Below are 21,043 nucleotides of genomic sequence, written 5' to 3' on the forward strand. Positions count from 1 at the left end.
GAGGCTGTATATAGGTTGCACGGCTTTTGGTTACCAAACATCCTTGAGAAGATAGTCCAGAATAAAGGCATTCAGGGCCTCCACCTGCAAGATGTACAGAAATGTGAGAAACTGGTAGAGACTTGTCTCCTGGTAGTCACTAAGCTCAGAACCTTCTAACAGCTCCCCATACCATCCAAAGTAAATGCCCCCATCCTTAAATTGGGGAGCCCACAAACTCTGCACTCTCTGGCTCTCAGTCATCTCTGTGACCTCATCCCCCACTACTCTCCTTGCTGGCCACACCGGTATCCTTGCTGTTCTGAACTCACCAGGAGCCTTTACAGAAAGTGCTATTCCCCCTGCCTGGAGCCTCCCCCATCCCCCCTGGTTTCTTACCTTATTCACATCTTCCACCCATCAGATATTCCCTTAGTGAGGCCTTTTATTACCCTGTTTAAAATTGCTGTTGGGGCCCCTTGGGTGGCTCAGTCGGTTAAGCATTTGACTCTTGATTTTGGCTCAGGTCATGATCTCATGGTTTGTGGGGTTGAACCCTGCTTTAGGCTCTGTGTTGATAGCACAGAGCCTGCTTGAGATTCTCTCTCTCTGTCCTTCCCCACTTGTGCTCTCTCTCAAAATCAAGTAAACATTTAAAAATAAATAAAATTGCTGTTTATCTGCATAGCACTTAGACCACCTGCCATATTCTCCTTCTTCCTTTTTCGTTTGTCTCTGTCCACTTGAATGTAAACTTGTCCACTGCTGTGTCCTTGACATCGAAAATGGGGCCTTACAGAGAGCAGGCCCTCAAATACTTGTGAATTATTACAGTGATCTTGTAATCCAGGTCAGGAGACAGTCCTATACCGTCCGAAGTGAAGGTTAAAGCACATGCCATCTTTCTACTTCATATCTTAAAAGTATATCCTGAAAGGGGTTGGGGAAAATAGAAGTGATCAGCATGTGTGGGTGATATTCAGGGAGTGTTTTCTTGAAGGAGAGAAGGGAAGTTGAGCTGGTCCTGCAAGGAGGGTGGGATGAAGGCCAAGGGGGAAGAAGGTAGACTGAGAGGCCTTGTTCTCTTCCTTAGGTCTTTACCCACCTGGAGACCTATGGCCCACGCAGCCCATGTGTGTGACAAACAGCTACAACTGTGCCGTGGAGAACAGCATGCCTGGCGTGATGCAGGGCCCCGCCCCCGTGCATAATAGGTACAGCTCTCTCCTCTGGTCCTTGCCTTGCTTAGCCTAAGGGCTTGCCTTTAGGCAGGCCTTACACAACTGGGGGCCTGGCTTCTTCCCCAGTGCACCTTAGCTGGGTGTTTCCTGCCTTTTGGAGTCGCATTGTGATGTCTCAGAAAATAACAAAGCACGGATTGAGAGAAACATGAAAGGAAATAAAAATAACAAAGCTGTTGGTCACATAATTACCTTCCTTTTTAAGTTGGAAAGACGGATCTATTAAGAGAGGCAAGTCTGAAAAAACAATCACTCAGAATTTCTACCACCTAGCAGAGAAAAGACTTCCATTTTTCCATCGTGTTCATCATGAACATGTTTAAAGTGTTAAGAAAGCTCAAATAATTTGAGAATTGAAAAGTAGTTACATTATAGCAGTTTTTTAATTTTGCTGTTGGATATTAATGGCATTCAATTATGAAAACTTGAGAAAATGTTGCTATCTGTGTTTAATCACAGAATCTGTTTGAAGTTTTCTTTTTTGGTTCAGCTTGTTACAGTGGTATTTACTTCCTTCTATCTATAATGAGAATCCAGTTTGTAACAGTGATTGAAGTATCTATCATGATCATAGTCTCTATGGTTGTGATTTACGTAAGGTGAGTGCTGGCCTTGCTTTGAGCAAAGGTGGATATTTTATAACACAACCGTCAGGTGTTTGCTGAGACCCTCAGGGTAGCACGGTCACTCTTCCAGAGTGCTCATAAAGCCATGGCCTTGGATCCTGCCTCTGGTTAGACTTCACAAACCTGGTTATAAAGGAAGTGTGCTCCTAGTTCCGACCGTCCAACCTGCAAGGCTGTGTCATTGATGATGAGCATTCAGTTAGTAAGTCTTTGATCCTGTGACTTGAGAAAGTACAACTTTTATCTTGCAAAATTGAGGAATTAGCAGTGATTAGGATGCTGGGCAATAAAATCGGTTTCCTTTCTTTACTTGATCTTTTGACATCCTATTTCTGAGACTACACCTCTTGTTTTTTGTAGCAGTTTCATTGATTGGAGTGCGACTTGTGAAGGCCAGTTCCCCAGTGTGTACTGTCCGTTGGAACTGAATGATTATAATGCCTTTCCGGAAGGTAAAAGCTATTCAAACAATCCCAGTGCCATTCTTTTACTCTCAGAAAGTCAAAGCAGAAAGTCTGTCTAAGGTTGAAGTCTAAGGTCTAAGTCTGTCTAAGGCACTAATTGCAGAAGAGTACCTTTTTGAAAACAACTGATATAGTTGGTGTAGAACGTTCTTTAGTTTCAGGTGTACAACATCATGATTCCATATTTGTAAATATTGGGAAGTGATCGCCACAGTAAGTCTGGTTACCATCTGTCACTGTACATTGTTACAAAGGTTTTCTCTTGTGATGAAAACCTTCAGGGTCTCTCCTGGCGACTTGCAAATACACAGTACAGTGTTGTCTGCTATCCTCACCATGCCAGCACATTGTCTCTCCAGGGCTGGTTCATCTTCTAACTGGGAGTTTGTGCCTCTTAAGCACCTTCACCCATTTCACATACACCCCACTCCCCACCAGCCCCGACCCCTGCCTCTGACAACCACCAGTCTGTTCTCTGCGTCCGTGAGCTTGGTTTTTTTATTGTTGTTATTTGTTTGTTTGTTAAGAATGTGCCCTTAACAGTGAGCAGCCGTGGAGAACGACCTTACAGGAAGCTGCTGAGTGGCTTCATGTGGGTTCAGTTGTGCATGCCTCCCATGTATAGTTTTATATGGCCTCGAAAAGCCCTTTCAACCTGGATGTCTGGGGGCTTCTACAGATAACTCTAAACTAGTTAGCCCTTCCCATTTGGTAGAACTGGGTCATTTGGATCTATGTGGACCTAAGATTGTAGATGATCCATTGGGAGGCTGAGGCTTTAGATGTTTGCTGAACTTTTGAGGCAGGCAAGCCCCTTGTGAAATGTGAGCATTTATGGGCTTGTTCCTCAGCAAGTCCTGACTCTTCTGCCCCTGGGTGGTGCTGCAGAAGGAAGGAACAGAGCTAGGAGGGGAAATTCTGGGAAATTACAGATGCTTGGGCTCAAGCATCGGTAATAGTAAACAATAAGAGCTATGCAAAAAGATAAACTGCAGAGTGTTCTGATTCTACGTTACAGCCTGATCATGATTTCTCATGCCTTTTCAGGGAAGGTGTTAAGCAGTATATTAGATGTACTTCCCCCATTGTAATGTATGCGTTGCTCCATGCTAACCACTGGGGGGTGCTGTGGTAACTTTCTTCCTGTGCTGGTGGGGCTTGTGTTCATGACAGCAGCACCCTGTGAGCCGGTCGGTCGTGCTTTCTTCTGTTTCAGTTACCTGCGGCCAGCCACCATCCAGAAGCAGATGATCCTCCCCCTGACCCCTGACGTATTGTCAGAAGGTCGACACTAGCCTAACACTATGTCACAATGTCTGTCCTTTACCTCACCTCATCTCCCTACATGGGCATTTTATGATCTCCTATCATCACAAGAAGGGTGACTATGGTACCGTAAGATCTTTTGAGAGGGAAGGAGAAAAAGAAAGCACATTCACATAACTTTTGTTATAATTTTTCTATTTTATTGGTTATTGTCATTAATTTCTTACTGTACCTAGTTAGTACATTAAACTTTACCATAACTGTTTATGTATAGAAAAAAACACATATAGGTTTCGGAAGCATGAGGTTAGCATGACAGGTAATAAAGGAAAATGTTGAGGACTAGTAAGACTCTCGACATGATTCCAATCTGCGGTAGTGTTTATTAGAAAGATTCCCATCACATTGTCAAATACAGAACATCAAGTCCAGAGGAAGACCTTCCTCACTGAGGGCTTCCCAGGTAGTGTATCTGATAAATAGTTTTAACCCTGAGAATGACAGTGGCCCTCCTGGTCCACATGGGGTGAGTATTTATACCTGTCTTTGACTTGTCAATATAGTAAGGCCTTGAAAGTTTTTGGCCCAAGAGTAAGAATGCAGATCTTGCCATAAAAATGTTTACCTGTGTTGTTGTCTCCCATTCTTTGTAGAAAACATGAATTACCCCAATGGCTTCCCTTGTCCTGCCGAAATTCAGACAGATGTTATGGATCACAACTCTCAGTCTACCTGGAGTCCCCCGCCCAATATGCCGACTGCCTGGGGACATGCCAGTCTCCTCAATTCTCCGGTTAGTGCTGTGACCCTGGGGCATTTGCACGTTCCTTCTGGTGTTGCTTTAATCCTTGTCTCCCTTAATTTCAGAGTTAGGTTCAGATCAGCCAAAGCCTGGCTTGGTTCCTGTAGATCACAGAAGTCAGGGTGATGGTCTGTAGATAAAATTGAATTGGGGCCAGGAAGCCCTCCGTGACTGGGTCCTGAGGGCTTCCTGCCTGTCAGCACCCTTCTGAGCCTAAAAGTCCCACACCTTCTTCCTTTCACATCCATTCAAGACACTAATTTTTCTTTTTTAACATTTATTTATTTTTTAGAGTGAGACAGAGCACAAGTGGGAGAGGGACAGAGAGAGGGGGAGTATACAGAATCTGAAGCAGGCTTCAGGCTCTGAGCTGTCAGCACAGAGCCCGACGTGAGGCTTGAACTCACGGACCCCTAGATCATGACCTGAGCCAAGTCAGACGTTTAACTGACTGAGCCACCCAGATGCCCCTCAAGACAGTTCTTATAGATTGAGGGCATTTGACCTGTGTGGGTCCTTCCTTGGGTTGAAAATAAGTTTATTCCAGTTAGATGAGGATTTCACATCACTCCATTTGAGAAAAATGGAGTCGAAGCAACCCAGATGGTTGAGAATATTAATAACTTACAAGTATCTTGGATTGCTACCACTGTGGTGTCCACTGGTAAGCATTCGACCTTGATGTTGCCTTTCTAAGGCTTGTGTTTTTAAATTTTTGTAATGTTTATTTATTTTTGAGAGAGAGAGAGAGAGAGAGAGAGAGACAGTGCAAGTGGGGGAGGGGCAGAGAGAGAGGCAGACACAGAATCCAAAGCAGGCTCCAGGCTCCGAGCTGTCAGCACAGAGCCCGACACAGGGCTTGAACCCATGGACCACGAGATCATGACCTGAGCCAAAGTCAGACACTTAACTGACTGAGCCACCCAGGTGCCCCAAACCTTCTATTTTTAAAAAAAAACATTTCTTGGGGCACCGGGTGGCCTAGATGCCTAGCCTCGGTTAAGCGTCTGACCTCAGCTCAGGTCATGATCTCGCAGTTCATGAGTTCGAGCCCTGCATTGACTCTCTGCCATCAGCACAGAGCTCGCTTGGCATCCTGTCTCCCCCTCTCTCCGCTCCTCTGTCTCTCTCAAACATAAATATTTTTAAAAAATAAAAACATTTTTTTTCTCTCCTCATGTACACTTCAGCCCTACCTCACAAGCACCCGAAGCTTGTCTCCAATGTCTGGACTTTTTGGTTCCATCTGGGCCCCGCAGAGTGATGTATATGAAAGTTGCTGCCCCATCAGTCCCACCACGGAACATTCGACTCACATGGAAAACCAGGCTGTCATGTGCAAGGAGTACTACCCGGGGTTTAACCCGTTTCGTGCCTATATGAACCTGGACATATGGACTACCACGGCAGATAGGAGCGCAAGCTTCCCACTATCTAGAGACTCCAGCTACTGTGGGAATGTGTGAAAAGGATTTGATTTCTAAACAATGTGAATAAAGAGGCTTGTGTTTTGATTACTAGCGTAAACTGGTTGCTGAGATAGATTATGACATTGGTGGATATTTTGGCACTTTTATATGAAAATAAATTTTTTTAATGAAACCCAGGTGCTCTGTTTTTTTAAACCCATTGCAAATCCCTGCTAGAGACGTTAGCATCCATATGGCATAAGTTCATAATTTCAGAAGTGTGTCTGACATGCCCAGTGTTTGAAATTAGAATAAGAGAGACTTCCAAGAAGGTAAGAGTTGGGAAAGAAAGGGCTGCTATGTTTCTCCACAGCTTCGGAACCCCCCCTTCCCCACTCCCAGGGAACTTGGGAGATGACCTTTATCCGGTGGCCTTCCCAGAGATTCTCACGGGGCTGACCCGTGGCTCAGGCCATCTGGATTTTGTTTCAGGTTCCCCATTGACGATACTGTGCAGCCAGTGTGGAGAAGGGCTGGTTGGGAAGCCCCGCTGAGCAGCGTGCTCACTGGCCTGGACAGACCCTGCTTGGGGTGCGGGGTGGCTCTTCCCGGTCCTGGCGGTCATGGCCGCTGGGTGGAGCCGAGAGCCTAGCGCTGTTCTGCCCGTTCAGTGTAGCAGGAGCGTTCCCTCCCCTCCGTCATGCCAGTCTGGGGGCAACAAAAGCAGCAGGGACATTCCGGCCAGTGGTTTCCCTCTGAGTGAGCAGGCTTAGTGCAAATACAAAAACTTGGGAGTTAAGTGGCCGATGCGTGTTTGCCAGACCGGTTCGTATCTGCCTGTCAGTGATTTTAGAAATCCATAAGATGGTGGAATTATCTATGTATGTGTGTCAACCTGGAAAACATTCTTAACTTTGAATAAAAGTGTCTTATTTTTACATTGCGTTTTGTCTTTATTGGAAATTCAGTGGGAGAGAGTTTTGAGAGGTGTGCTGGCAATGTTTGTTTTCAGTTTCCCTTTGTTGCGGTCGTCGGGAGCCTGGGACAAGGAGGACCAGTGTACTGTAAACCAGGCACTGCCTTTCTGTAGGGGACGCCTCCAGGCATGCACAGCTGCTAGAAACTACTCAGGTTGCCAAGTTAGAATCCCGATTTGGGTAAAGCAGATCTCCCACCTGCAGTGTTGAATAACGTTAACATAATTTAGGGTCTAGGTATATACCCCAAAGAATTGAAAGCAGGGACTTAGGCAAATGTTTGCACACCCATGTTCCTGGCAGCATCATTCACAACGGCTGAAAGGTGGAAACAACCTAAGTGTCCACTGACAGATGAACGGATAATCAAAGCAGGGTACAGACGTACCATGGGATATGCAGCCTCAAAAAGGAGGGCAATTCTGATGCTGCCACAGCATGGATGTACCATGAAAACTTTATGCTAAATGGACTAAGCCAGTCAAAGGACAATTACTGTACGATTCTACCTACATGAGGTACCCAGAGCAGTCAGATTCCCGGAGAAAGTGGACCGGGGCTGGGGGGAGTTGTCGTCTAAGGTGTGCGGCTTTTGTTTTTTTTTTTTAATTTTTTTTAATCTTTATTTTTGAGACAGAGAGCATGAGCGGGGGAGGGGCAGAGAGAGAGGGAGACACCGAATCTGAAGCAGGCTCCAGGCTCTGAGCTGTCAGCACAGAGCCCGACGCGGGGCTTGAACTCATGGACCGTGAGATCATGACCTGAGCCGAAGTCGGATGTTCAACCGACTGAGCCACCCAGGCGTCCCTAAGGTGTGCGGCTTTCGTTTGAGAAGATAAAACTTGGGGCGATGGATGGTGTGTTGCCGCACAGCAGTGTGAATGTACCCCATGCCCCTGGGCTGCTTGCTCCAAAATGAAAATGGTAAGTTTTGTGTTAAGTATTAACCACACAACAAAATAAGATGAAACAGTCCCAAAGCATTTTCAGAGTCAAATTCAAAACTTGCACTGGAGACAGTGAGACATTAGATGCACATTCTGTTCAGGATGATTGTCGATCTAATCTATTTTTCTACTTTCATTGATCCCCCAGTTTTACGTCAGGAAAACGCGAGAAACCAAAGTAAGTTTTTATTCTACTATACACAAGAGAAAGTAAACGTCTTAACTTTGGAAGATCCTTTAGCCCCAAGACTAAAAGCAGTGGCTGTCTGGCATGTGAGCAAACCGAGGTTACCTGCTCTGGATTGTGCCCCTAATGGAAGGGGTGTGGCTTCCTCTTCCTTGTTTCACCCGCTGGCATTGAGGCCTGGACTCCTGACTCTCGTAAGGGTCTGTGTTATGGCATCAGGCCTAATACAGCCATCCCCTCTTGTCCTGTCCACTGTTGTCTCTAGCACCTGGTGTGGTATCCATTCTGTAGTAGTGGGTGTAAAGGAATGGGGAGGGGGTGGTTCACAGTGATCTGGCAGTTGAAGTGAGTCTTAATTATTAGAGAATATTCCAATTATTCTGTGGTTGAGAGAGAAGCAAAGGGCCACCAGCAAAGCAGCAAAGGTAGGAGAAAATGTTACTGCGATTCTTTACAGACTGAGTGAACTCTTAGATATCAATCTGTGCTTAGAGCTCTTCGCGACTACTGTTGCCACATGATTACGGTAACACCGGGGAAAACTTGACAATCACTCGAGTAATCAAGGAGGTAGAAAAGACTGACCCTTCCCTTTGGGACCTTCGATTTGAATGGAACACTTATTAAAGAGCGTGCCCTTTGGGGCCAGACTTCCTGGGGTCTAACTCCAGCTGTACCACATTCCTACCTTCTCCATGTCTCTGCTCCCTTTTCTGGAAAATGGGTATGGCAATGGTACCATACCTCACAGAGTTGTGAGGATTGAATGCGTGAGTGTAACGTTCCATTGGATGCTATGAGTATTTGGTTGTCATTACTATCATCAATTTCAACGAAACAATAGGATATGCAGGAAATTGAGTTTCAGGGTTGATGAGGGCAAATGAGGTGGGGCACTTTTACACATTGCTGATGTTATAAATTCATTGGCAATATAAGGGATTTTAAAGACTTCTAGGAGTCGATTCCTATGGGAAAGAGTAAAAGATGTGCGCAAAAATCCGGTATTAGTTTTCTATTGCTGCCATTAAAAATTCCCACAAACTTAGCGGCTGAAAACAACACAAATTTATTATTTTACAGTCTTGTAGGGCAGAAATCCCACACAAGTCTCACTGGGCTAAAATCATTTTGGAGACACTATATTTATTCCCATGTGGAGGCTCGAGGGGGAGAACTTGCTTTCTTCCTTGACTTCTCTGGCTTCTTGAGGCCACCCACATTCCTTTGCTCGTGGTCCCCTTTCTCCATCTTCAAAGCCATCAATGTAGCATCTGACCCTGCTTCCATTGTTACATCTCATAATATTATCTCAACTGGGAAAGGTTCTCCTATTTTAAGAACCCATGTGATTAGATTGGGCCCACCCAGATAATACCCCCATCTCAAGGTCCTTAATTTATTCCATCTTCAAAGTGCTTTTTGTGTTTTTACAGGTTCTGGGGCTTAGGATGTGGACTTCTTTGGTACAGAAGAATCATTATTCTGCCTAGCACAAGTGATGTGTGAGCATATTCATCAATGTTTACAACAGTGATGAATTGAAAATAAATGTTCTACAATAGGAATGTTTATAGTACAGGTGCTTGGGTGGTTCATTCGGTTTAAGTGTTGGACTCTTGATCTCCGCTCAGGTCTTGATCACAGGACTGTGAGTTCAAGCCCCACATTGGGCTCCACACTGGGCATGGAGCCTACTTAAGAAAAAATAAATAAATTATAGTACATACAAATATTAGAATTCTAGGAAGCCTCAGGGCGCCTGCTTGGTTTAGTCGGTCAAGCGTCCAACTCTTGATTTTGGCTCAGGTCATGATCTCACACTTGGTGAGATCAATCCCCACATCGGGCTCTGTGCCAACAGCTCAGAGCCTGTTTGGAATTCTCTCTCTCCCTCTCTCTCTCTGCCCCTTCCCTGCTGGTGCACGAGCACGCGCTCTCTCTCAAAATAAATAAACATTTAAAACAAAATTCTGGGAGGCCTCCAAAAAATTGTAAGACAATGACATATGCAGTGAAAAGAAGCAGGATACAAAGTTATGTAGAGTATGAATATGGACAGTTGCTTGCATATGAATATGGATATTTTATACAGTATGAATATGATAGTTGTATACAGCAGGCTATGGATTGGAGGGAATGATGCACTATCTGGTGGGTGTATTATGAGTGATTTTCATTTTCTTTTGTATCGTCTATTATAAGCATGTACTACTATTACCCTGTCTCCATCCCCCCCCCCCAATTTTTAATTAAATATGAAGGGAAAGTATACTTTATTTAACAATGGGGAAAAGTAAGCATGTTAACAACAAATACTAAAGTCCAAGTAAAATTTACATCACGCTATAAAAGGACATAATTTTAAGGCAAAGGCAAAGTGAAACTTTCACTAAACATTCCCTAATAAAAACCCTATAAAATGAGGTATGTAGTAATTACTCGGGCTAGGATTAAAGGCACATAAGAATGTCTTTAAATACTTGTATAGCCAGCATATAAAATGCAAGCCAGTCTAATTACGATTAATTGAAATACTAGACAAGTATTATAAAAGTCACCTTTAAAATACAACTTAGTTAAAATACATATACTGTACTATAATATTTATGCCAATTCAAATTAACATTTCAAAATATCATTTCTGAGTGACCTAGATATTTGAGCGGTTTAATACACCTACCAGAGTCCAGAGAAGATGTCAGTAAAATAGAACATATTATTTATGGAGGTAGAATGCACATATTATTAATAGAGGAAGACTCTTACTTTGGAAGTTAAAAAGAAATGAAAAATTTGCCCAGTGTCTCTTCATCTGGCCAATCAGATGTGTATTTATTCACTGTAGACATAGAGCTTATTGAAAATCTGAAAATGATTGAAGGAACATCGAACACTGTGGCCTCAGGCTGGGTAGGCTGCCACAAGGGAGTGGAAAGTGACCACTCAGTGTGTAGTTCAATTTTAAAAGAAAAGGAGCAAACAGTACTGGGTCAGGCCAGGTTCCCAAGTCCTTCTTGTGCTCTAGATCCACTTGTTTTCCTTCCTGCTTTCATTGACCAAATTTTATTAAATCAAAGGGCACCTGGGTGGCTCAGTTGGTTAAGGGTTGGACTCTTGATTTTGGCTCAAGTCATAACCTCACGGTTCATGGGATTGAGCCCCGCATCGGTCTCTACGCTGACAGTGTGGAGCCTGCTTGGGATTCTCTCTCTCTCCCTCTCGCTCTGTCTTGTCTCTCTCTCTCCCTCCCTCCCTCTCTGCCCCTCTCCTGCTCACACTTTCTCTCTCCCAAAATAAATAAATAAACAAAAAAAGAAAATTTCATTAAACCAAAATAATGGGTTAAAATTCGGAACTGATCTGGTGTTAGTTGGGATAGGCTGCGTTACATGGTGCAGTAACAAATTGATCCCCAAACAGGCTCAGGTGACACTGCAGGGCAAAGGGCCTCTAGTGTGACTTAAGTGGTTCAGATCGCTTGGCCATCTCCACAGGAGGTCTCCCTCATTTCCATTCTGGAAGAAAGTGCTTGGGGGAATCCACCCACTCCTCTGAGGGGCAACTTACCCCAGGCCACTTCTCACAGCCCATTGGCGGGAGCTGGTCATGTGGTCCCAGTCAGGGGGAAATAGGGGCTTCCCTGTGTCTAAAAGGCCGGTGCCAGATATTGCTGAACACAGCTAATGTTAAACCAACAGGGTACGGGCTTGCACATGGTTTCTTTATTTCTCTCCTAATTGGAGACATTTTGGTCTCTAAACCCCAGGGTGGGCAACAGGGCCCGGGCCTCCTTCTGGAGAAGAGAACTGGAGTGCCACAGAGGTTTCACTTGGAGCCCTGCCGTTTGGGCTATGCCCTGGGAGTTGCTCAAAATCCAGTGCTCATTCCCTATGGTACCCAGCACCCACCCCTCCAGGCTTCCATATACCAGGGGCGCTGACACCCGCCATAGCAAACGGGATTTACGTGACTGCTTGGAGCCTAAACCTAGTCCCGAAACACAGCGTGTGCTCCCTACGTTGCTTTTTATTTCAGAAAAATACAATTTTAACTACTGGGCACAAATACATGTCAACTACGGAACAGCTATTCAAAAACACTTTGCCAGAGTTACTAGCATGCCCAAAACACGGGTAGCCGTGAAAGGGGTCATTGCTGGATTAATTGGAAGCAGAACTTGGAAAAACAGGTCATAGTTACACTGAGGGAAAGTGTTGGCTTTCTGATGGAAAGTGAGTCTGATCAGGTTCTGTTGGGGGATGAGATAAAGGCGGGAGCAGTCTTCAAGCCCATGGTTTCATACACTGGCTGCCACGATGGGGATGTTGGGAACAAAGGTGGGAGGGTTATCACTCCAGCTGTGGAATGTGAGGCGGCCCCCGGGGGCTGGGGAAGAGCTGGATGCTAGCAGGAGGCATGCAGGTGTGAGAAAAGTAGAGACCAGGTCAGCATGGTGGCAGGGTTTGAAAGGCAGGTTGAGAAATGTGTCAGGGAAAAAGGGCTGTCCGGATGGGCCACAGTGAGCTTGGCAGCATGAGGGTGGCCATACCATGACAGTCGATACCAAATGTTTGTTCTCTTACCCAACCAGAAACTGTGCTTTCAAGATCACATGGGATTATGTCCTCAGCAACCGCTGTCCTCCCCCCTCCTCACTGGGTTATCACCTTCACCCCTGTATCTTCAGTGTCTTACATGAGACTGACTTTTAAATCCATCATTTCTCTGCTTTTTAAGTAGAAATACCTTTGTTGTTTGTTCTGTCTGTAGAAGATATGGGTAACCAAAAGAAAAAAAAAATAATTATAATCCTATCACCCACCAAGAAGTACTTAACATTTTGGTATGTTTTCTTCCAGACTTGTGTGTATGCGTGGGTTTAAAAACAATGGGAAACACACACTGTTCTGTGAACTGTTTTTTTCTCACCTAATGTTCTATGGAAAGCTAGACTTATTTCTGAGTGCCTATTAGAGATTTTACTGGCATTTCACACAGATCGTATCTGATAGGCACCAAACCTATCACTTCCGATCTATTGCTAACCCAAACCTCTGCCTGAGTTTGTTCATTTACTAACTTAACTCATTCAACATCTGAGCCCATAATAGGGGCCTGTGCACTTGCTAGTCAACCAAATATAAGTCAACCCAGAGTCTCTTTTCCTAAGCCTCCTCGTGCTTAGTCACCAAATCACTCATTTATTCAACAAATATGTATTTCATTGTGCTTGCAAGCCCTGTAGGTATCCTGTGACCTTGTGGTTTGCTCATTCAATAAAATCAAGCATCTATTATGTGCCAGATACTGTGGTTTTGCTCTGGGCAGCCACCACAGTGAACAAGAGAGGCATGGTCCTCTCTGCCACGGTGCTGTTCTTCCAGAGGAGGAAATAAACAATACATCCATGTATTATTTATTGCCGCATAACAAATTACCCAAAATTTAGTGACTTAACATGACAACATTTATTTATGTCCTTGTGTCACAGTTTCTGTGGGTCAAGAATCAGCGCACGGTTTCGCTTGGGACCTCTGCCTCAGGGTTTCTCACGTGGCCACAATCAGGGTGTCGGCCAGGCCTGCAGCCACGTTAAGGATTCATTGAGGGAGCACTTGCTTCCAAGCTCATTCATGTGGCTTCTTGCTGGTTGTTGGCTACAGGCTGCCTCCATTCTTGGCCACATGCTCCTCTCCATTGGGCAGCTTACAACACCACAGCTCGCTTCATCAGAACAAGCAAGGAAAGACAGAGGGAGAGAGAGAAATGACAGTTTTTTAGAACATAATCTCGTAAGTGACATCCTACCACTTTGCCATTTTCCATGTGCTAGAAGCAAGTCCCTAGGTCCTGCCCACACTCAGAGGAAAGGATTACACAAGGGCATAAATACCAGCACGTAGGGATTTGGGAAAGCCATTTTAGAAGGCCACCAGCCATATAAATAAAAAGACAATTCCAGATCATGTTCAGCACTAGGAAGGAAATAAAATGGGGATAAGACAAAGAGCCCCTGGAGTGTTACGGGAGGTTCTCCTGAGTGAGTGGTCAGGGAAGACCTCGGGAGGAGGTAACAGGCAAGCAGAGACCCGAATGACAAGAAAGAGCCCATCTGAGAATATGGCTTCCAGACAGAGGGAACAGGAAGTGCACAGTGGGAAAATGGGCTCTATGTGTTTGAAGAAGAGAACGGAGGCCAGTGACATGGAGCAAAGTGTGGTGAGAATCTTATAACAAACAGATGAGGTAAATATTATCTACATTTTAAAATAATGAGTAAGTTCTCTGATGACACAGTTTGGAAGTCCCATAGCACACACAAGGATTTGCACTTGGGTCTATCTGATGCTAAAACCCATGTTTTGATCACACCAGCACCTTGTAGTCCATTGTGGAATCCACTAGAAGGGATGATATCAGGTGATCAACCACCCCAGTGGCCCAGGAATGAGCAGTTGCCTAAGACATGAGACTTTCAGGGACAAAACCAAAATAGTCACAGGAAACTGGTCATTCTAAAGGGAAAACATGGCCAGCGGGCTCTTTCATGTGTCACGAAACCTAGGTTGAGCCAGCAGCCATGAGTCGCCTGGTAAGACTCAGATGTGTCTTTCGTTGCTAAGAGAATAACCCCACCTTGTTGCTAAAGTAAGATGCTTATGTAGTTCTGTTTTGTTTATGCTTGTTTTTCTCTAGTCATTCCTGTGGGAGAAGCTGTCCTAACACACTGGTGCAATCATGGCATCTTCAAGCTGGGAGAAGCCAGGCTGGTTCCTGCCAGTCGTCAGCTCCTGAGCAGGACCTATGGCCGAGGGCAGGGCTCCTTGATCCGTTAGACATCTTTCCCATTGGGCCTTCTGCGTTTGACGTAACTATTGATAGCTTGTGTCCCTTCCTGAATTACACGTCTCTGCCTACTCCACCAAAACACTTGGTGCAGTGCTCGGCCCACGGTAGGGACTCATGCACGTTCAGTGCCTGAGTGACTGGACAACAACCTGTACACAACAAAGTGGGATGCACAGGGCCATGGCAGCAGAAGATGGACACTGAACCGCAGCTATTTCTTTGCTTGGTTCACTAAGCCATATCCTGGTGACCTGAACCAGGAAGTCAGTGACTCCAAGATCTCCCCAGTGGGCTTTGGCATCTCTCATCAAGGTGATGGATCCTCCCCTTCTCCAAGATCTCACCCTACAGACCAGCCCTCCTCTTTGAACCTCTCCTACTATAAATTCTCTGATTGGAAGCTCTCCTCTCCTCCCCATTACTCCTCCTCTTCTAATTTCCCTCCTGACCTCCCTATTTTCCTGGAAATGAATGACAATAAGACTGAGCCCTGGACTGCCTTCTCTCCCTCCCTAGAGAACCGCATTCTCAGCTGTGAGCTTCACTCTACGCGGATGACCTCCTGAGAGATCCCAGACCAGTTTGATTGCAGTTACAGACCAGCGTAGATCATATCCACTATCTCTTCTGTGGTGCACAGCGCCTCTCTGTGGGTGGAAAAATACTCCCTTGCCCCATCGTCAGATCTGGCCTAATGTCTTGTTTTGGCCACGGAAGGTGAGCATAAGTGACAATGTGTCAATTTCCAAGAGAAGCTCTAATTGGCCCTGCGTGGTGCTTTGTCTTGTATTCTTTCTTTCTGCTGCCTAATCTCATGCTCAGATAGAAGATTCTCTTTCAGTCTGGGATTCCAAAGGAGAAAACCAAATACCTGCTCTCTGTGTTGTCTGTAGAATATCCAAAGTTGAGGGATCCTAAAAAGCACATCATTGAAAGGTGTCCATTTGCAAATGGGATCAGATCTCTAAGAATGACTGGCTAGGCAGCTTCTTTCCAATAATTATTCAAGATGAAATGTAGAATTGATACGTTCTGAAAGAGAAAATAAAACAGTGCAAAAGACCCAATCTTAGAGACGAAATAAGAGTTACTTTTGAGAGAGCCAAGTTTTAAAAGATCACTGCCTGCTCCACTAACCAATGTTGGATTATAAAGTACAGGGCCTCTTAGTTTGAAAGATAAACTACAGAGATAGTCTATTCTTTTTTTAAAAAAATTTTTTTAACGTTTATTTATTTTTGAGACAGAGAGAGACAGAGCATGAACGGGGGAGGGTCAGAGAGAGGGAGACACAGAATCTGAAACAGGCTCCAGGCTCTGAGCTGTCAGCACAGAGCCCGACGCGGGGCTTGAACTCATGGACCGTGAGATCATGACCTGAGCCGAAGTCGGCCGCTTAACCGACTGAGCCACCCAGGCGCCCCGAGATAGTCTATTCTTAACAGAGCAACCAGGAATAGTCTTTTCAATGCATCAGACTATGTCACACTTCCACTCAGTACTTACTCATGGCTCCCCATAACACCCAAGATCCTCCATAATCTGACTGCCCATCACCTCGTCTCCTTCCCTTTCTTACTTTATTCCAGCCTTCTCTCAAATACATTGAGAATGCACCTGCCACCAAGACTTTGCACTGCCCGTCCTCTCCACCTGCAACACACATTCCCTAGATAAGCACACGACACACTTTCACTCCCTTTAGGTGTCTGTCCAAGTATTCCCTTATCAGAGAGGTCTTTCCTGACCATGTCCACACAGAGATTGTACTTCCTTGCCCATTGTGGCTTTGGACAATGAATTTTAGCAAAAATCACATGTGTCACTCCTGGGTTGCATTTCAGGGTCAGTGTATAATATTGATTGATGTTTGTCTTCTACTGTTTCACGAGAGCAGACCGCATGTTCCAGATGGTTTGGTCACAAGATGATGCAGCTTGAATTACTAATTACCTAGAGCAAATTTCCCTGGAGACTTGCCTGGACCCATAGCGGACTCAATGTGTGTGACAGCAGCATACCCTATTCTCATTGCTACACATTCTCACATGCCATCAATCCTTTCCCCTTTACACTGCTTTATGTATTTATTTATAAATAAATTATTATATATAATATACAAACATATATATATATTTACTTAAGCATTTAATATTGCTCTACGTAATGTATATTTACTTGTTTGTGGAGGTCATCGATGCTGCTCACCAAATATTTCACTTCTCTGCTTCTTCTAGACATGTGGTAAGATTGTGGTTGGGTGAGACCATGTTCTGGAGTTTCCCTTGTGCACAAAAACTGGCCCCTTGGACTCATCCTGGGTCCTAGATGTGGCAGATAGACCCTAAGATGGTCCCCATGATCCTTAACTTACTTCTGACCCATAGAATATGGTGAAGGTGATGGAGTGTCACTCTTGTATAAGCCCCCATCTTGCTAGCAAACTCTCTCTGTCTCTGTCTTTGAAGAAGAAAGCGGTCAAGTAAGTGGCCATGTTGGAGAAGCCTAGGTGGCAAGTAGGTAGCCTCTAGGAGCCAACGATAACTCCAAGCAAGAAACTGAAATTTCAACCTAAAGCTTCAGGAAATGAATTTGGCCAAACCATGAGCTTGGAAGTGAATTTTTGCCCAGTTTAGCCTGTGATGACAGCCCCAGCAAATACATGGGTGTCATCTGGATGAGGCCCTGAGCAGAGGACCTAGTGAGCCATGCCTGTCATTGGTGGTCTCTCCTTCTACCAGACAAGAATTAAGCTTCATGAGGGCAGAGAGTTTGTTCTGTTCATTTGTATTTCTTCGGCATTAATTGGCACATAGTGGGCACTCAGTAAATATTTACTCCGTGAAAGAATAAATGGGAAAGAACTTTGTTTTGCTTTTTTTTTTCACGTTTATTTATTTTTGAGAGAGAGAGACAGAGAGAGGGAGTGCGGGAAGGGCAGAGAGAGAGGGAGAGAGAGAATCCCAAGCAGCCTCCGCACTGTCAGCACGGACCCGGATGTGGGGCTCAAACTCACAAACCGTGAGATCATGACCTGAGCCAAAACCAATAGTCAGATGCTTAACCGACTGAGCCACCCAGGCACCCTTGTTTTGCTTAACTTAAAAGAGAGTTGCCCGCAATAAATTAGTTAAATGGAATATGTACACATATTAAATGCACTATGTATACATATAACATGTATTGAAATGTCTGTATCAATTAAACTTTGTCCTAGGATTATTACTGAATTCTAAGTGTCATCCACTAAGATATGATTGGATCCATGGTAGAATTAAATTTATGCCAAAGCAAAAAATAGGAACATATAAAATGAGCGTTTCTTAATCCATATATATAAAACAAAATTTCCATTGGTCTTAACTGTATCATGAGAAATTGGCTATCAGTATTTTCACCAAACTTGGAGAACATGTCTGGAATAGTCTGACTTAAAATATAGGCCACATAATGTACATGAAGTCACTTAGTGGGATGTGGTGGTTTTAAATATGAACCTCAAAATGAAAGTCATGAGGACGGGCCTCCGTTTGGCGTGGAGTCATTTCTCACATAAGCAACTTCCTAAACATACTATGAAGATTTATTACATAATGATAGTTAAAATTCTCCTGGGCAATGCAAGAGATTAAGAGGGAGCCAGAAATCAAATATGTGGACGTTTTGCGGCAAATGTTATGTTGCCAAGTGGCTTGCCTCTGTCAACTATCAAACTTCTGGATTCCTTTCCAAACGATTTGTGGTAGGCGGAATAATGGTCTCCCAAAGATATCCACATCTTCCTCCTTGGAACCTGTGAACGTCTTCTGTTACCTGGCAAAGAGGAATTAAGTTTGCTGATAGAAGTTAAAGGTGCTAACCAGCTGGTTTTGAGATGGGGAGATTATTCTGGATTATCTGGGTAGGCCTGATGCAATCACAAGTGTCCTTATAAGTGAAAGAGGGAGGCCGAGGAGTCAGTCAGAGAGAGCGCTGGGGCTGCAAAGGAGCCGGCTTTGAAGATGGAGGGAAGAGGCATACGCCCAGGAATCCAGGTTGGCCTCGACAAGGCAGAAAAGGCAAGGGAACAGATGTTCCCCCAGAACTTCCAGAAAGGAGCAAAGCCCTTGCCAACACCTTGTTTTGGCCCAGCGAAGCCCAGGTAGGGTGTTTGCCCTCCAGCACTGTGAGATAGAAAAACTGTGTTGTTTTAAGCCACTAAGTCTGTGGCAGCCTGTTAAATGAGCAACGGGACACTGAGAGCGCCATCAAGGACAGTGAAGTACCTGAGATTTTGCCCTAACTGCAAGCTAACCAGTCAGGGTTCCCTGGAGGCCGGCAGAACACGTGACCACGGGGCCAGAAACGAAGAGCAACTGACTTCTCACTGCCGGCCAGAATGGCACCTGTTAGGATGTCACCATTCTGCAGGGTTCGCTGAGCCCAGATTCCCACGGGGCAACGCGGAGAGGGCCAGGTGACATCTGCACACAGCAGCTCGTGTGATGGGAGAGGAAACTTGACATTAGGGAACTCAAATCATTCACATTCGCAGCAAGCACCCTGCTCTTTGCTCCCAAGGGAGGCACTCTGTCTTCCAAAGCTGAAACGTAGTAATAGTAATACGCATGAGAACAGTGGTTTTAGTTTACAGACTATTTTTCACCTCTACCGTCTAATTCAACCTTTTAACAACCCCTTGAAGAGGTAACGCTCCCAAGACACTGAGGCCCTGAAACGATGAGTGGCACAGTCAAGGCCACCCTCCCAGTAAAGGTGGGGCCACATTTCCTGTGGCTTCCCACACTGCTACTCTCAATCAGTAGATCCGTTTTTGCGGCTCTTCACCCTTTGAAGGTATGAAGCTCTCGGAAAAGAGTAAATTGTTATTCAGGCTCTCATCCTGGTGATGTGCCAATGGCAGATGCTAAATTCAGCTGTTAGAAGGACCGTGGGCTGTGGAATTAGATGTTGGTGGTTCAAATCCTGACTATGCTTCTTACTAGCTTCTCTCTCTCTCTCGTTTTTTAGAGAGAGAGAGAGATCACAAGTGTGGGAGAGAGAAAAAGAGAGACAGAGAGAATCTCAAGCAGGCTCCACACAGGGCTCGATCCCACGACCCTGGGATCGTGACCTGAGCTGAAATCAGGAGTCAGGCACTCAACCGACTGAGCCACCCAGGCGCCCTTCTTACTAGCTTCTCTAATGTCTATGAGCCTCAGGCTGCCCACCTGCAAAATGGGGGTCCTAATTCTTTCAGAGGGATGCTAAGAGACTCGTGCCCCATGCGTAATGTCGTTCAGGTTGTCCCTCTTGGAACTACTTGCTCAGTTTGTCTCTTCCTCATGACTGTGAACTTCTTGAGGGCAGGGACCACATCTCCTGTGCATTCCCCTCAGCAACTCGCACCATGCCTGCCAAAAAGACATGCTGGATAAACATTTGTTGACCGAGAGTGTACATCTGGCCTCTGGCAGGGGCTTGACAGTTGTTTTCTCTTCCCACTTTCCCTTCTCGAGCCTTGCCTTTCTGAATTGGCTTCCGGGACACGTGGCTGCCTGCCAGGCAGGGGGCAGTTTCAAGACTGAAGGAAGTCTGGGTTCTCTACACCAGTCACTTTCATTTCCTAAAACTGAACTTTCTGTGAAACATATTATGCAAGAGCGGATAGTGTAGTCACTCACTAGACAGCCTGGAGCAGGACAGAGTCACCCGTCCGGGTTCCTGGCGTAGCTGGTGTTGACCCAGTTGTGCAAGTTTGAAACAGAACAACTCTTCTTGTGTTTCTGTGAGCTCCGGGGAAAACTCTCCTGGCAGAGCAGCCCTTCATTCTTGGAAAAGCGAGCGACGCCCCTTCCCTTCGCAAAGCCAAGTCCCACGTCTCCCTCCTGTGAGAGAGAGGTAGGATAAGTTACCATTGAACCGGTGGACCAGGCCTGCAGCCTCCCATGACAAAGAGGCAAAATGCTTCCACAACTGCAGGTTTCATTAAGTGGGTTCCTCCCCACCTCCCTTCACTCCCCTCCTCCTTTCTGGACTCAGTTATCTACTTCCGAGGGAATCCCCCTCCTTCCCAGATACTTTCCCTTTTCTGTCCCAGATGACCCTGCATGAGGCGACGCTGTCTGCCTCAAAACTGCATCTCTACTTATTACATCAACACTTTTACTTCCTGAGGGAAACTGAGCTCATCCTGTTAGTAAGAAGGAGACAATATCGAAAGCCCAATAATATTTCCATTTCCTAGTGCATGTGCCTTTTATCAAAAGGGTTAATTAATCCAAGTGAATGCTGTCTATAGCACAATTTCCATA

General features: G+C 45.2%; 1 protein-coding gene across 2 annotated transcripts in view; it reads left to right on the forward strand.

Moving 5' to 3' along the window:
• TMEM131L (transmembrane 131 like) overlaps positions 1 to 6,725 on the forward strand; it is a 169,434-nt gene extending 162,709 nt beyond the window's left edge. Inside the window, exons 32-35 of one of the 2 annotated variants that reach the window (XM_078445675.2) lie at positions 1,073 to 1,193; positions 2,207 to 2,298; positions 4,230 to 4,369; positions 5,569 to 6,725. In XM_078445675.2, the coding sequence (XP_078301801.2) occupies positions 1,073 to 1,193; positions 2,207 to 2,298; positions 4,230 to 4,369; positions 5,569 to 5,844 (629 nt within the window). In that variant the 3' untranslated portion in view covers positions 5,845 to 6,725. The remainder of the gene's footprint in view (positions 1 to 1,072; positions 1,194 to 2,206; positions 2,299 to 4,229; positions 4,370 to 5,568) is intronic. The other variant, XM_078445676.2, reaches the window with a different exon arrangement.
• The last annotated feature ends 14,318 nt before the right edge of the window (positions 6,726 to 21,043 follow it).

Source organism: Panthera onca, chromosome B1, assembly GCF_046562875.1.
Source record: "Panthera onca isolate mPanOnc1 chromosome B1, mPanOnc1 haplotype 2, whole genome shotgun sequence".
In the NCBI taxonomy this organism is placed as follows: Eukaryota; Metazoa; Chordata; class Mammalia; order Carnivora; family Felidae; genus Panthera; species Panthera onca.